Source organism: Leucoraja erinacea, chromosome 1 (genome assembly GCF_028641065.1).
Source record: "Leucoraja erinacea ecotype New England chromosome 1, Leri_hhj_1, whole genome shotgun sequence".
NCBI classification, from domain to species: domain Eukaryota; kingdom Metazoa; phylum Chordata; class Chondrichthyes; order Rajiformes; family Rajidae; genus Leucoraja; species Leucoraja erinaceus.
Window position 1 is genome coordinate 162,431,867 of NC_073377.1, and position 18,409 is coordinate 162,450,275.

At 41.8% G+C, this 18,409-nt stretch overlaps 1 protein-coding gene across 2 annotated transcripts in view; it reads left to right on the forward strand.

Moving 5' to 3' along the window:
* Positions 1-18,409, forward strand: part of kiaa1109 (KIAA1109 ortholog) — a 298,241-nt gene that overhangs the window by 268,005 nt on the left and 11,827 nt on the right. For both annotated transcript variants that reach the window (XM_055647191.1, XM_055647198.1), the window contains 7 exons: positions 3,814-3,971; positions 8,221-8,413; positions 9,085-9,302; positions 9,402-9,653; positions 11,834-12,037; positions 16,180-16,374; positions 18,260-18,394. In XM_055647191.1, the coding sequence (XP_055503166.1) occupies positions 3,814-3,971; positions 8,221-8,413; positions 9,085-9,302; positions 9,402-9,653; positions 11,834-12,037; positions 16,180-16,374; positions 18,260-18,394 (1,355 nt within the window). The remainder of the gene's footprint in view (positions 1-3,813; positions 3,972-8,220; positions 8,414-9,084; positions 9,303-9,401; positions 9,654-11,833; positions 12,038-16,179; positions 16,375-18,259; positions 18,395-18,409) is intronic.

Below are 18,409 nucleotides of genomic sequence, written 5' to 3' on the forward strand. Positions count from 1 at the left end.
GACATTCATCATCTGGCCGCCAGCATTAATTTAGACTTAGTGATCAACAGGAGAAAAATTGCCCTCCTTGCTTCACTTTCATCGTAATGCAAAAAGCAAAACAGCAACAATGAAGGCCATTTGGCCTCAGGAGCCTTTACTAACTTTACACAACTAGTCCCACTGTCCGACCCTCTTTCTGTAAACCCGTATTATTACTTTCAGATAATATCCAGTTCCCCTTTGAATTCTGCAATTAAATCGACTTCCACTGCTTTCCTGGCAGTGCATTTCATTTTCTTAAATTTTTTTTAAATTAATAGTTTTTTATTGGAGGGAAAAAAGCAAAAGATTCACAGTACATCTGATGTATGGCATTACATTTTCCTCCATTTTGTTTTTTATAAATAATAATAATAATAATATAAACAAAATAACCCTAACCCACCCTCCCTAAACACCCCTTGGCAGCTTATTTTTTCACAATCCAAATATATCACAAAATCAAATGCACTTTTTAACAATAATAAAGTAACAAAACAGAATAAAGGCAGATCCCCACTTACTGTCAAGTGCCCTCAGTCAATAGGTAGTTCCTTTAGACCCTCAAAGTATGATAAAAAAAAGGGTTCCCATTTCAAATAGAACTTTTTCACAGACCCCCTCAATGTGAATTTAATCTTTTCTAACCGTAAAAAAAAACATGAGGTCTTCCAGCCAAGCAGCGGCAGATGGAGGAGTAGTAGATTTCCAGACCAGCAAGATTCTCCTACGGGCCAAAAGTGATGTAAATGTAATGATATCAGACTGGGTTGTATTTAAACCCAAGGTTTTGTCTGTTACACCAAATACAGCTACAAGCGGGCAAGGTCTCACTGTCATCCCAAGGACTTCACTGATGGTTTTAAAACCCACTGCCCAGTAGTTAACAAGTTTGGGGCAAGACCAGAATGCATGAGCTAGATTGGCTGGAGAGAACGAGCACTTGTCACAGCCAGCGTCCGTCCCTGGATATATGTTAGCAAGCCTGGCTTTGCTTAAATGAACCCTGTGTAAAACTTTAAATTGTATGAGCCCCAATCTAGCACATGATGACGAGGAGTGGACTTTTTTCAGCACTTCTGTCCAGCATTCCTCAGACAGATCCATACCAAGGTCATCCTCCCACCTAGCTTTAACTTTGTTCAGGTTTTGATCTCCTAAATACATCAATTGAGAATATACTGCAGAGATCAGTCCTTTATTTGCAAAGGTAAGAGTGAGTTTATCCAACACTGTGACAGGAGGGAGATCAGGAAAAGAAGGACATTTTTTCATGACAAAGTGGCGAACCTGAAGATATTTAAAGAAATGATTATGTGGGAGGCCATGTTTTTTGTGTAGGTAGTCGAAACTATCAAATATGTTGTTAGTGTATAAATCCTTAATGCACATAAGACCATTCAAAATGGTTGGAATAAAATTGCATAAACCTAGGTATAAGGGTCAGCCAAGAATTCACCCATGTATAAGGCAGGGGTCTGGACCTTCATAGGGTCACCTGTACAAAAACAATGTAAACGCACAATAATCAGATTCCAGGAAACGTCCTCAGCCTAAGGTGTGAAAAGAACATGTTAATCAATAGCACGCTTGGAAGGAAATCTGCTGCATGTCATAGAAACATAGAAACATAGAAATTAGGTGCAGGAGTAGGCCATTCGGCCCTTCGAGCCTGCACCGCCATTTAATATGATCATGGCTGATCATCCAACTCAGTATCCCGTACCTGCCTTTTCTCCATACCCTCTGATCCCCTTGGCCACAAGGGCCACATCTAACTCCCTCTTAAATATAGCCAATGAACTGGCCTCAACTACCCTCTGTGGCAGAGAGTTCCAGAGATTCACCACTCTCTGTATGAAAAAAGTTCTCCTCATCTCGGTTTTAAAGGATTTCCCCCTTATCCTTAAGCTGTGACCCCTTGTCCTGGACTTCCCCAACATCGGAAACAATCTTCCTGCATCTAGCCTGTCCAACCCCTTAAGAATTTTGTAAGTTTCTATAAGATCCCCTCTCAATCTCCTAAACTCTAGAGAGTATAAACCAAGTCTATCCAGTCTTTCTTCATAAGACAGTCCTGACATCCCAGGAATCAGTCTGGTGAACCTTCTCTGCACTCCCTCTATGGCAATAATGTCCTTCCTCAGATTTGGAGACCAAAACTGCACGCAATACTCCAGGTGTGGTCTCGCCAAGACCCTATACAACTGCAGTAGAACCTCCCTGCTCCTATACTCAAATCCTCTTGCTATGAAAGCCAACATGCCATTCGCTTTCTTTACTGCCTGCTGCACCTGCATGCCTACCTTCAATGACTGGTGGACCATGACACCCAGGTCTCGCTGCATCTCCCCCTTTCCCAATCGGCCACCGTTTAGATAATAATCTGCTTTCCCGTTTTTGCCACCAAAATGGATAACCTCACATTTATCCACATTAAACTGCATCTGCCAAACATTTGCCCACTCACCCAGCCTATCCAAGTCACTTTGCAGTCTCCTAGCATCCTCCTCACACCTAACACTGCCCCCCAGCTTAGTGTCATCCGCAAACTTGGAGATATTGCCTTCAATTCCCTCATCCAGATCATTAATATATATTGTAAATAGCTGGGGTCCCAGTACTGAGCCTTGCGGTACCCCACTAGTCACTGCCTGCCATTGTGAAAAGGACCCGTTTACTCCTACTCTCTGCTTCCTGTTTGCCAGCCAGTTCTCTATCCACATCAATACTGAACCCCCAATGCCATGTGCTTTAAGTTTGTATACTAATCTCTTATGTGGGACCTTGTCGAAAGCCTTCTGGAAGTCCAGATACACCACATCCACTGGTTCTCCCTTATCCACGCTACTAGTTACATCCTCGAAAAATTCTATAAGATTCGTCAGACATGATTTACCTTTCGTAAATCCATGCTGACTTTGTCCAATGATTTCACCACTTTCTAAATGTGCTGCTATCCCATCTTTAATAACTGACTCTAGCAGTTTCCCCACTACCGATGTTAGGCTAACTGGTCTGTAATTCCCCGTTTTCTCTCTCCCTCCCTTCTTAAAAAGTGGGGTTACATTTGCTACCCGCCCCACTAGTCACTGCCTGCCATTGTGAAAAGGACCCGTTTACTCCTACTCTTTGCTTCCTGTTTGCCAGCCAGTTCTCTATCCACATCAATACTGAACCCCCAATGCCATGTGCCATGTGTCGTTGAAAACCAACTAAAATCCAACAGAAAGTGACAAGAACATGGTACAAACCGATACTGGATTAACCCTGCATCTGAATTGGTCTTGGCCTGAAGAAAACCCTTGGCCCAACTATCACTAAATTCACCTCCCTCGTATCAAAGTAAAACCATCAATAAGTTCAAACAAATACCATTCTGTGCCAAATGTTACTTACAGATCTACTCACATAGAAAAGACATTTCAGTCAATTAAAACAATTAAAATTAATTGAACTCTTTCAATTTCAGTCAATTAAAATAATTAAAATTAATTGAACTCTTTAAGTTAGGGGCATCTCTGTTCATCTGATGGTCCCAAAACCAGCACTGACTCATGTCACCTCTTCCATGCATATACCAACAAAATATGGTCCTGTAAAACCAAGACTGCTTGAAGCCAAGACACTTACATTTACGTTCCATAGTCTTGTATATCCAAACAGTTTTGATTCTGCGCATAGGTTTTATATTTATTGCCACTGTTTCTTCTTTATAGTGTATATACATTGTTAACTAGTTTAAAGAGCAGAAAATATATTTCTTAAATTCTTGCCATTGTTCTATTTTAGGTGGACAACCAGTGGATTGAAGAGCCAGGGACGGCTATCAGTGGGCAGCAAAAGAGACAGAGAAATATCAATGTCTGTTGGTCTAGGAAGATCTCAGCTAGATTCCAAGGGAGGTGTGGTTGGGGGCACTATAGATGTTAACACCTTGGAGATGGTTTGTAAGTTCAATAAAAAATATTCTAGTAATGTCCTAGAATAAATTGTGAGCAGTGTGAATCAATGAGACAAGAATTTGTTGAGGCAAGTCATATAAAATAGGAAATGTGAGCAGGGATAGGCCAGTCTCCAAAAACAATTGTCTCTTGGTAACACAAATTTACTATTCTCTCTAATTCTGATTCCGCTGGAGTCATTCTTAGCCTTGGTTATAATCAGCATTTCAAGGAATGCAGTTGTACGAGTTAGAGCATTCAAAAAATTCGTAATGGTGTGCATCTTCTCAGTCCCAAATAGTTGAACCTGTTTTCCCTATGTCCAACTACCCAGTCTGTCAACATATACCGTATTTCCTGGCAATGAAGATGCACCTGCGTCGAAGACGCACCCCCAATTTAAGTTGCTAAATTTTAAGAAAAGGATGGCGGGACAGGATCAAGGGTTTGGTTTAGTCCAGGAGTTGGCAACATCACCTGCGTGCCCTGGGACAAGCTGCAGTTCCCAGATCCTTCACATTCCCGGGACTGGCTGCAGTTCCCAGCAAAGATCATAGAGCGGAGTGGAGCTCTATGATCTTTGGTTCCCAGGTCGCCTGCGAGCCCCGGGACTGGTATAGCGCCCAGGTCACCTGCAAGCCCCGGGACTACCTGCAGTTCCAAAGTCGCCTGCCCCAGGATTGGCTGTAACGGCCAGGTCGCCTGCTCTGGGACTAGTAGAGAGAGAGCGCCTAGGACAGAGCAGCCAGCCTTCCGCTGAGTAGCTACCCGCCAACCATCACCTCCAGCGGTTTCGCCTGTGCCGTGGCGGGCTGGCGGGCAGGCCAGCAGAAGGGGCTGAGGTGCCGGTCCAGTCCCGGCGGCCGTTCGCCGCCACCTGAGCTACTTCCCTCCCCGGCCACGATGCGGTGGCTCCGCGCCCGGAGTGCTGCGGCAGCAGTGAGTGAGTGAGTTGCTGGCATGATCCCCGACCCCCTTCTTCTCAATGCTCCTGCCCTTCTCGCAACTTTACTCCTTGGGGCCTAGCCAATTTGTGCAGCCCAGGCCGTGCTGACCCAGGCCAGACTACCCACACGAAAGAAACTCCCTCCCCCCTAGTGGCGCTGTCCTTTTACAGCTGCTTCTCACTTTACAGCCACTTCCCATCAGCTGCCAGCAATAATAATAATAATAATAAATTTTATTTACGGGCGTCTTTCAAATATTGTTCTTGATGTTGCTGTACTGAGGGATAGCCAAGTCTATCTTTCTTGGCTAACAACCTAACCTTCGGCCTCCAAGACGCAGGTAAATTTTCGTGCCTTATTTCTGGGTGAAAAAATAGTGTCTTCATTGCCGGGAAATACGGTAAATCGTGAATTTATGCTGCGTTAACTCCAAGTTGAGTAACAGAGTGCAAAACTGCAGATCGTACTTCAAGCGTGGTGACAAGAAGATGTTTTAAAGTTGAGCTAGTTTGCTTGCTCCTGTATTTTCACTGAATCTCATCATAATACAGGAACAAACAATTACAAATATTAGATATTCCACCTTAGTGTCAAAATATTTCTGCCCTCAAAGGTCTGAGAGTGAAAGTTGAAAATGACACAAAAGTAAATGGGACATGAATGAACTAGACATCCAACAAAGTATCTTCTTTACCAATTGCAGTGAATGATTGAGAATTAAATATAAGGGCCAGAAATGAGAACGAGGTCAAATCAAATACAGAAAACAAAATAATGATAAAGTAACTTTGAGATAGCGAATTTAAAAAAATATATTCTTAAAGACTGACCTTATTTTAATCCACTAAACAATTCAAAATGAATTGGCAGAATCTAAAACAATAGTTATTCCAGGTAATATTACTCCTTAATGAATTTGGCCATGATGATCATGTGTGCCTTGTAAATACAAGTCCTTCACAATCTTCAATCCATGCGAATGATTTGGCTGATAAAGAAATGCCACTTTCAATTATTAATTGAGCACCATAAATTGTAGAACCTTAAGGATAGTAATATTTAACCTTGTATCTGCCATTGCCATGCCACTTGCACTAAAATGTCAGTTAGCGCATACAAACCAGACCGGTTAAAGATGTTTATTGGCTTCCAATAGCAGTCACAAAATGAGAGAGTTAAACAAGAAATAAGAAAAGCAAAAATATTAGAATGATCATGGAGGGGGTTAATTACTATATAGACAATACAAATAAAATTGGCAAGCGGGGTTTGGGATGAATTCACAAGAATATTTATAATGTGGCCAGTGAGTTGAAATTGGGATGGACCATTTTGACTTACGGCAAACAAAGCCATCTTATTCAGTAGTTATCATCTCTTCAAGGAATTGACCCCACCCAATAAAAATAGAGTAATTTCGCCAGAAAATGCAATAGGTGAAAGAAAGTTGCATGTAAATACTGTACTTAAATTCAGTCTGTTACAGTTTTATTGTGGTCACTTAGCTTGATTAACGAGATAATATCCAATCATTTACACTTTGACTGACACCTTCATAGAAAATACTTGGAATAGTTTAACTGAATGGACGATTTTGGACTTTAAAAGACACAAATTGCTGAAGTAACTAAGTAGGTCAGGCAGGAAGAACATGGGTAGACAACATTTTGGGACAGGACCCTTTTCAGACTGGGGGAGGAGGGGAAAGGAAACTGGGGGCAGGTCTAAGCCAGGGAAGTGAGAGCCGGATACAGGTGAGGTGGATTATGATTGGCAGGTAGTTAGACAAAGGCCAGAGATGGAAAGGCTGTGAGGTCAGGAGAGAGGAGGTGCAAAGTGTGAAGTCAAAGGAAGGAATGTAAATTAAAAGGGACAGGGGAACAGGAAAGAGAAAAATGGACGTGTTCCAGGTGAGGCACAGTGAAGAGAGGGGAGAAAAGGGGGGGGGGGGGATGGTGTAGTTGTTTAATTAACTAAAGTTGAGAATGCAATGTTCCGACCATTAGGTTGCAGATTACCCAAGCAAAATATGAGATGCTGTTCCTCCAATTTGTGTGTGGCGTCATTCTGGCAATGGAAGAGACCCAGGTCAGAATGGGAAGTGTTATTAAAATTATTAGCAACCAGGTCTTGGTGGATTGAGTGCAAGTGTTCAGTGAAATAGACGTCACGTCTACGTTGGGTCTTGCCAATGTAAAAGAGACCACTTCGGGAGCACCTTCATAGAAAATGAATAAACAAACTTGCACTTTATCTTGGACAGAATTAATGAATAATATTGTAGATAGGGGATCCTCATGGGAAATTTATCACAAATTGTACATAGTTTGATCAGCAAGGAATTAGTGTTTTGAATTTGAACTCAACCCTCGTTGTAAATTAGCTAAGGTAGATGGGAAGTAAGAGTGATAGGTTTTATCATTGGTAAAACAATCATAAGCATTTAAGGAGTGTTTACTATTTTAATTTTTTCATCAAAATATAAACAAAATATAAAGTATAACCTAAAGGCTCTGTGGGGAAAAGTGAGCTAATGTTGGCCACTGAAAAATCTAGCGATTGTGTTAGATCAGGCTTAAAATGTTGCATGGAAGAATAGTAATCTTGAGGAATATGAGTTTTTTAGAGGAGCAGCAACAAATGACCAAAGAAAAACAGTAACGTGGACTGAGCGAAATATGGTAAAATATTTTAATAGCTTCTGCAACCATGTAAAAGAAAAAGCATACCAAATTATTTTCGTAAACTCCATGAGGCAGTGATGGGAGAATAGCTTGAAGTATTAAATGATTACTTTTTTTTCCCCGGAGACACTAACTATGACAGAAATTTAAAAGGACACTTTGACCATTGTTGGGTTTCTTTTAAGCATTTGAACCAAAACAATATTCATCATATTCTTCTGTAGCTTGTGTATACCATTTTTACACAAGTTTTTGCATACATACTTAAAATTCATACTATGCAAAATAATATAATTTTAACAACTTACATATGTTTTGTGACTTCCATGCAAGAACTGCTCAAAAGTACATAATTGAAAGTGAATATGAGAGAAGATAAAGGGAAAAATCATGGGAGGATTTTATTGCCTTTCAAAAATATTGGCTGCAAGCTATTTTTATTAATTAATGTATGAATTTATTGTTCAGTAATGACAATTGATCCAGCAATAGTTCCCTATATTATATAAAGTTGAGGATTAAAGTTTAACGCAGCTGCAAAATGTAAACGGTTGTGTTGAAAGGAAATTTAGGTATTGCTGCTTTGAAATTAATGGAAAATAACTGTTCATTTACTCTTTAAAGCTCATATCTCAGAACACCCAAACCAACAACCCAGTCATAAAATCCAGATCACATTGGGTTCCACTGATGCTCGAGTTGATTATATGGGATCAAGCATCCTGATGGGAATTTTCAGCAACGCAGACCTGCAACTACAGGATGAATGGAAAGTTAATCTTTATAGTACAGTGGACTTGAGCATTACTGAAAAAAGGTGCATGGATTTTTATAATTATGGGTCAAATTATAGGTGTAAAGCCTTTTGGGAAAACTGTAATTTTGTATTCAATGCATGTGAAACTTATTTGATGTATGTTGTTGATACATTTCATACATCATGAAATTAATGTAGTACAACAAGCTTTACAGCAATGACTTGTTAACACAGTATACAAATCATGTACTATTAATGTTTGGCTGACAGTCAAATATTGATATTACCATAATATGTACACTCAATGGGAATATAGTGTTAACTGAGAATGCACGGACCAAAAGAACTTGCTTTGGTGATTTTTTACATCAACATGTATCAGAATCACACTTTATTCGCCAAGTATGTTTTGCAACATATGCGAGGAATTTCAGTGGCCAGGATATGTGTGTGTGTGTGTATATATATATATATATATATATATATATATATATATGTCAGTAAAAATAAGATGGTAGCCACGAGGTGAGGCCAAACTGAAGAATTTAGGCCCATGAATATTATGAAACTCTTGAGAAGCTGATTGGCCACCTTTATTCAAGTTATACAAAGCACATTTGGATTTTTAAAAAAGCTGAAGAAAAAGATGAGACGAATGAATCAAATCATTTGTCAAGTAGTTTAACATTGTTATGAATGCACAAGTAACACTTGCTTTTCCCTCTCTCCAGTGAAGTCTTTGTCCATGGTGATCTGCAATGGGACATTTTCCAGGTCATGATATCACGATCAACCACGCCAGACCTAATTAAAATTGGAATGAAATTGCAAGAATTTTTCACTCAGCAGTTTGATACAAGCAAACGTGCCTTGTCTACCTGGGGACCTGTTCTTTATGTACCTCCAAAAACACCAGTAATAAATGTGGAAAGAAGTTCTAACGAACATTGTGAGAATTCACTATTTAATTTCCTTGAAAATTACAAGTGTAAAACGGATACATTTTATAACTATATCTGCTAATTGTCATTTACTTTCTCACTTGCAGTATTGGATGCAGCCCACCATCGCCATTGGCCAGAAATTTTAAAGGTGATTGCTGGATGCCAGATTTCCCTATTCCAAATGCCTTTGCCTGAAGATGCAGTGCAACTAGGTGGATCCATGAGTTTACATGGAAATCACATGACTCTAGCATGTTTTCATGGACCAAACTTCCGTTCAAAATCCTGGGCATTATTCCACCTCGAGGAGCCCAATATTGCTTTCTGGACTGAGGCTCAGAAAATCTGGGAAGATGGTAAATAAGAAACTACTTTTAGATTGCAAAGATTCAATTTTTCTGACTATTATAATCAAATTATTGAGATCAATGTGTAATATTCCATTCTTTTACACTGGATTAATTTTATGGATTTGGGTAATTGGAAAAAGATGATCGAATCAGGCATGTTATATTATGCAAGTGCACCAAAGCAAAAACTATCCAAGACATCACTATTAACTTGTCCAATTTCTCTATCACCCAGTGTCTTTTTCCGTAGTAAATACAAACGAGAAATGTTAATTTAGCACCTTGCCCTCCTCCTGTGGTCTCCCTAACCTGTCTGCCTCCTCTTCCAACAACACACTTAACTCCCCAACTCCTGCCCTTCAAATCATTTGCCCATTCAACATCCATACAGTTGTCTACTTGACCTGCTCATTCTGCCTTACAGACACCCACCCTTCCAAACCCAACAACCAAATGGTGTCCACTCGCCAGTGTCCTTTACCAGGCAGATGTTTGAGATGGAGATTATCAAGCAGGTGCTTAAGTGCATTTTGAATCGGGCAAATCATTTGAGGTGCAGCAGTACAGTTGTGGAAAAATTGGTGTTGGAAGTTCTCTATCCCACTTGCAATAAAGCTCCACGTTTCACTTACCTTTTAATTACTTTTGGAACTTAGCTTTCGAGGATACCAAGATACCTGTTTACAACAACATGATAGAGAACCCCCCCCCCCCCACTTTTAAAAAATAATATTCTGCTTTCTGCTGTCCTAGTTAAGTGCATCACATCACATTTCTCCCCATTATATTCGAACACAAAGCTCTTGTGATTGAATAAAATCCTGGTAAATCAGCGTTTAATGTGGTAAATGAAGTCATGCATATAAATAAGAGGAATTAAAAGGCAGGTTATTATCTAGATCGGGAGAGATGCAAATGAGTGAAGTTCAGTGGTGTTCTAGGTGCTTGAATCACAAAGTTAGCAGGCAGGACCAACAAATGCTTAGAAGTTAAACGGCATGTTGGCATTTATTGTTTAGGAATAGGAGTTTAAGAACAGGGAGGTTTTGTTGCAGTTGTACACGGTTTTGGGGAGGCAGCAGCTGTAATGCTGTGTTTGGGTTTGGTCCCTTTGTCTAAAAAATGATAGCATAGTATTGGAGGCAGTCCAAAGGAGATTAACCAGACACATTCCTGGGATATGAGAGTTGTTTTGTTCAGAGGCTAGACAGTTTGAGTGTTTCCTTGCAATTTATAAGAATGAGGGGTGACATTTATTCAAAAATATTAAATCCTAAGAGGGAAAATAGACACAAAATGCTGGAGAAAAAGAATGGGTGACATTTCGAGTCGAGACCCTTCTCCACCTGAAACATCACCCATTCCTATTCTCCAGAGATGCTGCCTGGCCCAGAGTTTTTTGTGCCTGTCTTCAGTTCAAACCAGCCTCTGCAGTTCTTTCATACACAAATCTTAAGAGGGCTTTTTATGTTAAATGTTGAGATGTTTTCACTAGTGTGAGAGTTACAAACAAAGGGACATAAAGTGGCCTATCATTTAAAACTGAGTTGCATAAAAGTTCCAAAGCATAGCGAATGATTGTGGAGACTAGATCATTAGATGTATTTGAAGCAGACATAGAAACATATTTGAAAGATTAAATGGCGGAGCAGACTTTTAAGAGCTTGAGGCCTACTCGGTTCCAATTCTCTTGTTTTTTTCTTACCATCTTTGTTCATATTCTTTGCTGGCATGCAATCCAAACATATTATCTTTTAAAAACTTTTTGGACATTGTTTCCCGATCCGCAGTACTTCTTGAACCTTTGCAATATTTTTTGCCTATTCTGGCAATTTCCTACTGCATTGTCTTTACAGATTATCCATCTCATATATTCCATTAAGAAGTTTGGATTTCTATTAAGATTTTAGGCAGATATATGGACAGGGAATATTTCGAGGGATATGGGCCAAATGCAGGCAAATGGGACCAGCCCAGAATGTTAACTTGGTTGGCATGGATAAAGTGAGCTAAATGCCCCATGCTGTCCAGCTCTCTCATTTTATGACTCTAAGTAATTAATGTTTCTTTGAGGGGAATTATGAAATATCTCCTCAACTGTCTACCACTGCCTTACCTTTTACTTTTTCTTCAGACAGTTTTTCATTGAACCTAACTTAGCCATTCATTTCTTAATCTGCCCAAAGGTGCCAGCGATCATTCAACATATATTGTACAAACATTGGACTTTCATTTGGGACACAATACAATGGTTACAAAACCTGGTGGTGCTTTAGAAAGTCCAATGGCCACAATCACTAAAATAACTAGACGTCGCCATGAAAACCCACCACATGGTGTAGCAACTGTACAGGAGTGGTTCAATTATGTTACTGCCATGAGGAATGAAGGTAAGCAACTAGGATAACCTGTTCTCTTTAAATTTCAGTTTGTCATTTTTTCATTGAGTAAATATTTCAACAATTTTGATATTTTATTCCTTTAGACCATTCTGTGGCACCTTATTGTCATGTTACCTCAGTAGTTTTTTTCAAATTCTTATTATCACTTTGATCTAATGCGTTGTTTTTCAGTGTAATGAAATATCTGACTGGGCTCCTATACATTTTAGCATAGATTGATAGGGTGAAAGGTGAGAAGGACAATTCTATCCCTGTTCATTCTGGAAGATGAACGTGAGAACTGACGTGCAAGAAATATAGATTCAGTTTACAGTCTTGTAACCTATAGTCAAGGCTAAGCCACAGTTAAGGAAAAGGGAAGACATCTCAAAGGTACACATGTGGAAGGTTTCATAAACAGGATGATGGTATAGAGGTGGAGGACCTGGCAAGAAAGAATCATACCCTGATTCTAGGAAGGAGAATGAATGGAAGCATAATCAAAATCTAAGTGGCAAATAAATGAATAATGAGAGAAATAAGTGTGTCAAAGCAGGAAGAAATAAATTATATGGGCCAACAACAGGCTGAAACCATGTGCCAACCTGAACAGTCCTGTTTATCATCTTGTGGGGGGGGGGGGGGGGGGGGGGGGGGGTGGGGGGGGGGGGGGGGGGGGGGGGGGTAGGAATGGATTGGGGGGGTTTGAGGGACTACAGGGTCTGAGGCTGTGAAGGAAGGAGTTTGCTGAGGAAATGGTGTTTGATGTTGATGTTTAGTGGTGAAACCATGGTCCAGTAGAAGATATGACGTGCCACAGAATTGAAAACCAGGCAAAGAAGAGATCAGTTTCTCTCAATTCATTTTGTAAATCTGGATGTCACTTGCAAGTCCAACATTTATTGCACATTCCTCACTGCCCTCAAGAAGGTAATGGTGAATCATCTTGTTAAACCACTCCAGTCCCTCCTGTAAGGCTACTTCCAGAGAGCTGTTGAGCAGGTGGTTTTAGGATTTAAACCCTGCAAAGATGAAGAATGCAACATTTGATATGGATAAATCAGAGGTAGGTAAACCTAGAGGGCAAAGCTTTAGGGCCAGAGGGAAGAGATTCAGAGGGGATTTCATGCGGACCACCTTCACACAGACTGGAGTAAGTATCTGGAATGCACTACCTGAGAAAATTGTTGAAGCTGGGCCGATGGCAGCATTTAAGAAGCGTCTAGATGAATAGTTGAACTACGAAGACATAGAGGGCTATAGACCAAATATAGGGCGGGAGGATTAATACAGAAGGGTTGGCATGGATGAGTTAGGCCAAATGGCCTGTTTCCATGCTACACAATTCTGTGTTACAATGTGGTACACACTGTAGCCTTTATGTGCCTGTGGTGGAGAGGATAAATGTTTACACAGGGTTATCTACCTTTGTCCTAAATGATATTGAGCTTCTTGAGAGCTGTTGGAGCTGTACTCATCTCGTCAAGTGAAGAATATTCTATTATAATCCTGATATAGAAATGAAAAGCCTGAGATATCAGAAGGTGAGTCACTCTCTGCTACATACCAATTCCCCTGACCTACAATATTTGTATGGCTGATCCAGTTGTCCCGATGATGAGGGATTCAATATTGGTAATGTCATTGCATATTCAAAGGGAGGTGATTAGAAATCCCTCAATAGAGATGGTTGTGTTGTCGCACTTTATTAGAGCAAATGTTGCTCGCCATTTATCAGCACATTGCTGAATGTAGTATGTCACACTATATGCAGACATGGGCGTCTTCATTTGTTGAGGAGTAACAAATGGAATTAAACTGCAAAATCATCAGCACTTCTGCCCTTAAGGAGGATTATTGATAAAAACAGGTGAAAATGGTTGTGCGTAGGACACTGCCCTGAACAACAACTGCAGTGGCTGGAACAACTGACCTGTGAAAACCACAACTGTGAATGTTTACCCCTTGATGCCGTTACTTATAGTTTCACCAGGGTATCTTGATGCCACAATTGGTTAAATGTTGCCTTGACATCAAGGACAGTCACTTTCTCCTTCTGGCTTAAATTCAATCTTTCGGTCCTTGTTTGGACCAACGCTTTGATGATGTCCAGAGTAAATAGTCCTGGCAAAATCAAAACTGGGCACCAGTAAATAAGTACCAAAACCTAAAGTGCTGGAGGAACTGAGCACATCAAGCAACAACTGTGAAAGGAATGGACAGATGGTGTTTCAGGTCAGGACCCTTCTTCAGACTGATAGAAGAGAGAAGCAAGCTTTAAAAAAAATGAGGTGGGGGTGAGGTAAAGCCTGGCAAGTGATAGCTGGAAACAGGGGGGAAATTGAGTGGCAGTTGGGTGGAAAATAGACCAAGGGAGATAGGAGATGAGTTTACAAAGGAGGGGAAAGGAGCAGGATGACTGGTTGGGGGATGGTGGGAGAAATGGGTGTGTACCAGGGTGATGAGTTGGCACAGGAAAGAGAGGAGGGATGAAGATAATGAGATAATTACTTGAAATTGGAGAATTCAATATTCATGGCGTGGGGTTGTAAACTACCCAAGCGAATGTTAGATGCTGTTCCTCCAGTTTGCAGGTGGCCTCACTCTAGTAATGGTAGGGGCCAAGGACAGAGATTTGGGTAAGGCTTTGTAGACAGAGTGGAAGTGTTCAGTGGAATAATCATCCAGTCTACAATTGGTCTTGCCGATGTAAAGGAGGTCGTATTGGGAGTATCTAATGCATTCGACAAGGTTTGAAGAGATGCATGTAAACATCCGTCTCGCCTGGAAGGGCCGTTGCGGTCCCCAGATGGAAGTGGGAGGAACTGTAGGAGCAGGTGTTACATCTCCTGGCGTTGCAGAAGAAAGAGCTGGAGAGGGCACAGGTTGAGTGGGATGGAATGAGTGAACCAAGTTGTGAAGGGATTGGTCTCTGGAAAAGGCAAGAGGTAGGAAAATGTGACAGGATCATGTTGGAGGTGGAAATGTAGTAATTGGTAAGTTTGTACCACATATTACTATCAACCATACGTTCCACTGCTTTTCTAATATTTGAGAGTAGACAATCCAAGCAGTAATAAGCCAGATTTGACTTCTCTCGCTTTCATTGAATAGGAGTTACCTGGACAATGTGCCGTGTTGTTTGGTGGATCCTCATGTTGTAATGGAACAAGAATATCTTGACAAAAAGCAGACTCTCAGACCTGCATGTTTTCAGTACTGCAGCTGGAATATTGTCTTATCTCATAACATTTGCTATATCCAGTGCTTGCTGATGTTCTTTTATATAAGGAATCAAATTGGTTGGAGACTGCCTGTGATGGTGGGGATCTCCAGAGGAGTCCAAGATGGATCAGTCATTCAACACTGTGGGTGAACGTGGTTGCCCCACCTCTCCCTCTTCCCCCCTGTTATTAAAAAGCTTGAGCATCACTTTCTCTCGGCTCCTCGGTCACCTTCTCTCTCTCCTTCCCGGGCTCTCTCCTCCCCCCGGGCTTTCTCCCCCCCCCCCCCGTCTCTGGTCGGGTCCATCTTGGGTCGGAACCGTCTTTGGGCGGGGGTCCCTCTCCCCCTCCTCTTCCTCTTCCGATCTCTTCCTCTCCCTCCTCTTCTCTCTTCCTCCCCTCTCTCTTCTTCTTTCCCTCCCCCTCCTCCTCCATCCGCTCGTCCCCCCCTTCCTTTCCTCCCCCTCCTCTCCTCCCCCCCCCCCCCCCCCCCCCCCTCCCTTCTCCCTTCCTCCTGCCCCCTCTCCCCCCCCCCCCCCCTCCCCCCCCCCCCCCCCCCCCCCCACCCCCCCCCCCCCCTCGGAAAATAATGAATCAAATTTTCAGATGAGATTTTTGAAATCATGAGGCAAATGTGTACCGGAATATGTAAAAATGTCACCGTTATCGCGTCGGGTTTTTGAGGAGATGTGAATTACATATGAAAAGAAAGACAGACAGACAGACATGCACGCACACACAGATGCGGGCACGCACACGCGCATGCGGACACACACACACACACAAACTTTAATAAGTTATATGATTATGTGGAAAGAATAATTGCCATTTTGTGCACACATATTGTTTAAAACCAGAGTAGCAATTTGTTTTTTTAGCTAGAACAGGAATAATGATGAGGTGGAAATTACTTTTCTTTAAATATAGAGCTCAACCTGCTTCGAAATGTTAATGCTAACACCGTAGACCATAAGGCAACTATTAAAAGTTCCAGTCTGCTAAGTGGCTTTCGTGGAACTGCAAACTACAACCACGAGACGGAAACAATTTTTGCCTTGCCAAGGATGCAACTGGACTTCAAATCAATACATATGCAAGAACCTCAAGAACCTTCACTCCAAGGTAAACATTTGATTTACCGTAAAAATATTTGTAGCTTAAGCCCTTTTGAGATTCAGATGCACCTCTTCCAACCTCGTCTCTTGCATTTGCTGTTCCTGATGTGGCCTTCCCTACATTGGTGAAACCAACCCCAAACTAGGCCACTAGTTTACTGAGCACCTACGTTCTGTCCGCAATAGATATCTGGAGTTCCTGGTTGCAAGCAATTTTAATTCCCCTGTCTGACCTGTTGGAGAGATTGGGTGATCAGGTGGGAGCTGATGGTGATGGCCTAATGGAGTAGGTGGAGAAGGGAAAGAAAATGGGTGATAGCAGTTGGAAGGTAGTGGGAGAGAAGGGCGAGTGAGAGGGCCTGGGTAGATCAGAATAGAGAAAGGAACAGGAGGAGAGGGTGACCTCAAACTGGAGAATTAAATGTTAGAAACAAAGAACTGCAGATGCTGACTTGTGGCAAAGATGACACCAAGTGCTGGAGAATGTTTATGCTGTTGAGTTGTACACCAGCCAGCTACATGATGAGGTGCTTTCTTCTAGTTAGCTTTTGGCCTCACCTCTAAATGGCGTTGTTGGGAAAAGGGGAAGTACAACGGGATCTGGGGCTCCTTGTACATCAGTCTCTGAAAGTAAGCATGCAGGTACAGAAGGCAGTGAAGAAAGCAAATGGCATGTTGGCCTTTATAACAAGAGGAATCGAATATAGGAGCAAAGAGGTCCTTCTGTAGTTGTACAGAGCCCTAGTGAGACCACACCTGGAGTATTGTGTGCAGGTTTGGTCCCCTAATTTGAGGACGGACATTCTTGCTATTGAGGGAATGCAGCTTAGGTTTACAAGGTTAATTCCCAGGATGGCGGGACTGTCATATGCTGAGAGAATGGAGCAGCTGGGCTTGTACACTTTGGAGTTTAGAAGGATGAGAGGGCATCTCATTGAAACATATAAGATTGGTAAGGGTTTGAACACGCTAGAGGCAGGAAACATGTTCCCGATGTTGGGGGAGTCCAGAACCAGGGGCCACAGTTTAAGAATAAGGAGTAAGCCCTTTAGAACGGAGAGGAGGAAACACTTTTTCTCACAGAGAGTGGTGTGTCTGTGGAATTCTCTGCCTCAGAGGGCGGTGGAGGCAGGTTCTCTGGATGCCTTCAAGAGAGAGCTAGATAGGGCTCTTTAAAAATAGCAGAGTCAGGGGATTTGGGGAGAAGGCAGGAACGGGGTACTGATTGGGGATGATCAGCCATGATCACATTGAATGGCGGTGCTGGCTTGAAGGGTCGAATGGCCTACACCTGCACCTATTGTCTATTGTCACCCTGGCAGAGGAGGAGGCCGAGAGCATAAGGTTGGTGTGGCAATGGGTAGAGTAATTAAATGGCTTGATGTCGGGAGCTGTAGGATGCCATTGAGGACAGAGTGCAGGTGCTCAGCAAAGTAATTCAATGAAGTAACAAAAATTAAAAAAGGAAACTTTAAATGACAAGATACCTATTTCAACAAATTTCCAAGACGCCGGGTCCCACCATTGTTCTCGACAACCCTCCGCTGAGTCCCCCCATTGCTCTCGCCAGACCACCTCGCTCTTGGTGGCGCGGTTACGTTGACGACGGTGGCTCGGGGCTGATTCGGTGTCCGCGATATGTCCTCCGTTATTGGTCCACGGTAGACGAATACTCCCTCCGCGTTGGTCTGCGGCGGGCGAATTGGGTGTCCCGGTCTCCCGCTCACCAGGAGCGCCCTGGTCCCTTGCTCCCCGACCCTGCACTTTCTGTTTTTAAGTTAAAATGGATAGTTCTCGATTCATCTTTTAAGCTATAATATAAAGAATTTAAGTTTAAAAAATCTGTACATAATGCTTTAAGAAAATTGTGACATACTTATCCTTTCTATTAGATGCCAACAGTAAACCTAAAGTAGAATGCAGTGTTGTGACAGAATTCACTGATCACATTTGCGTCACCATGGATGCTGAGCTGATTATGTTCTTGCATGATCTCGTATCTGCTTATCTCAAAGAAAAAGAGAAAGGTAAATTATATTTTA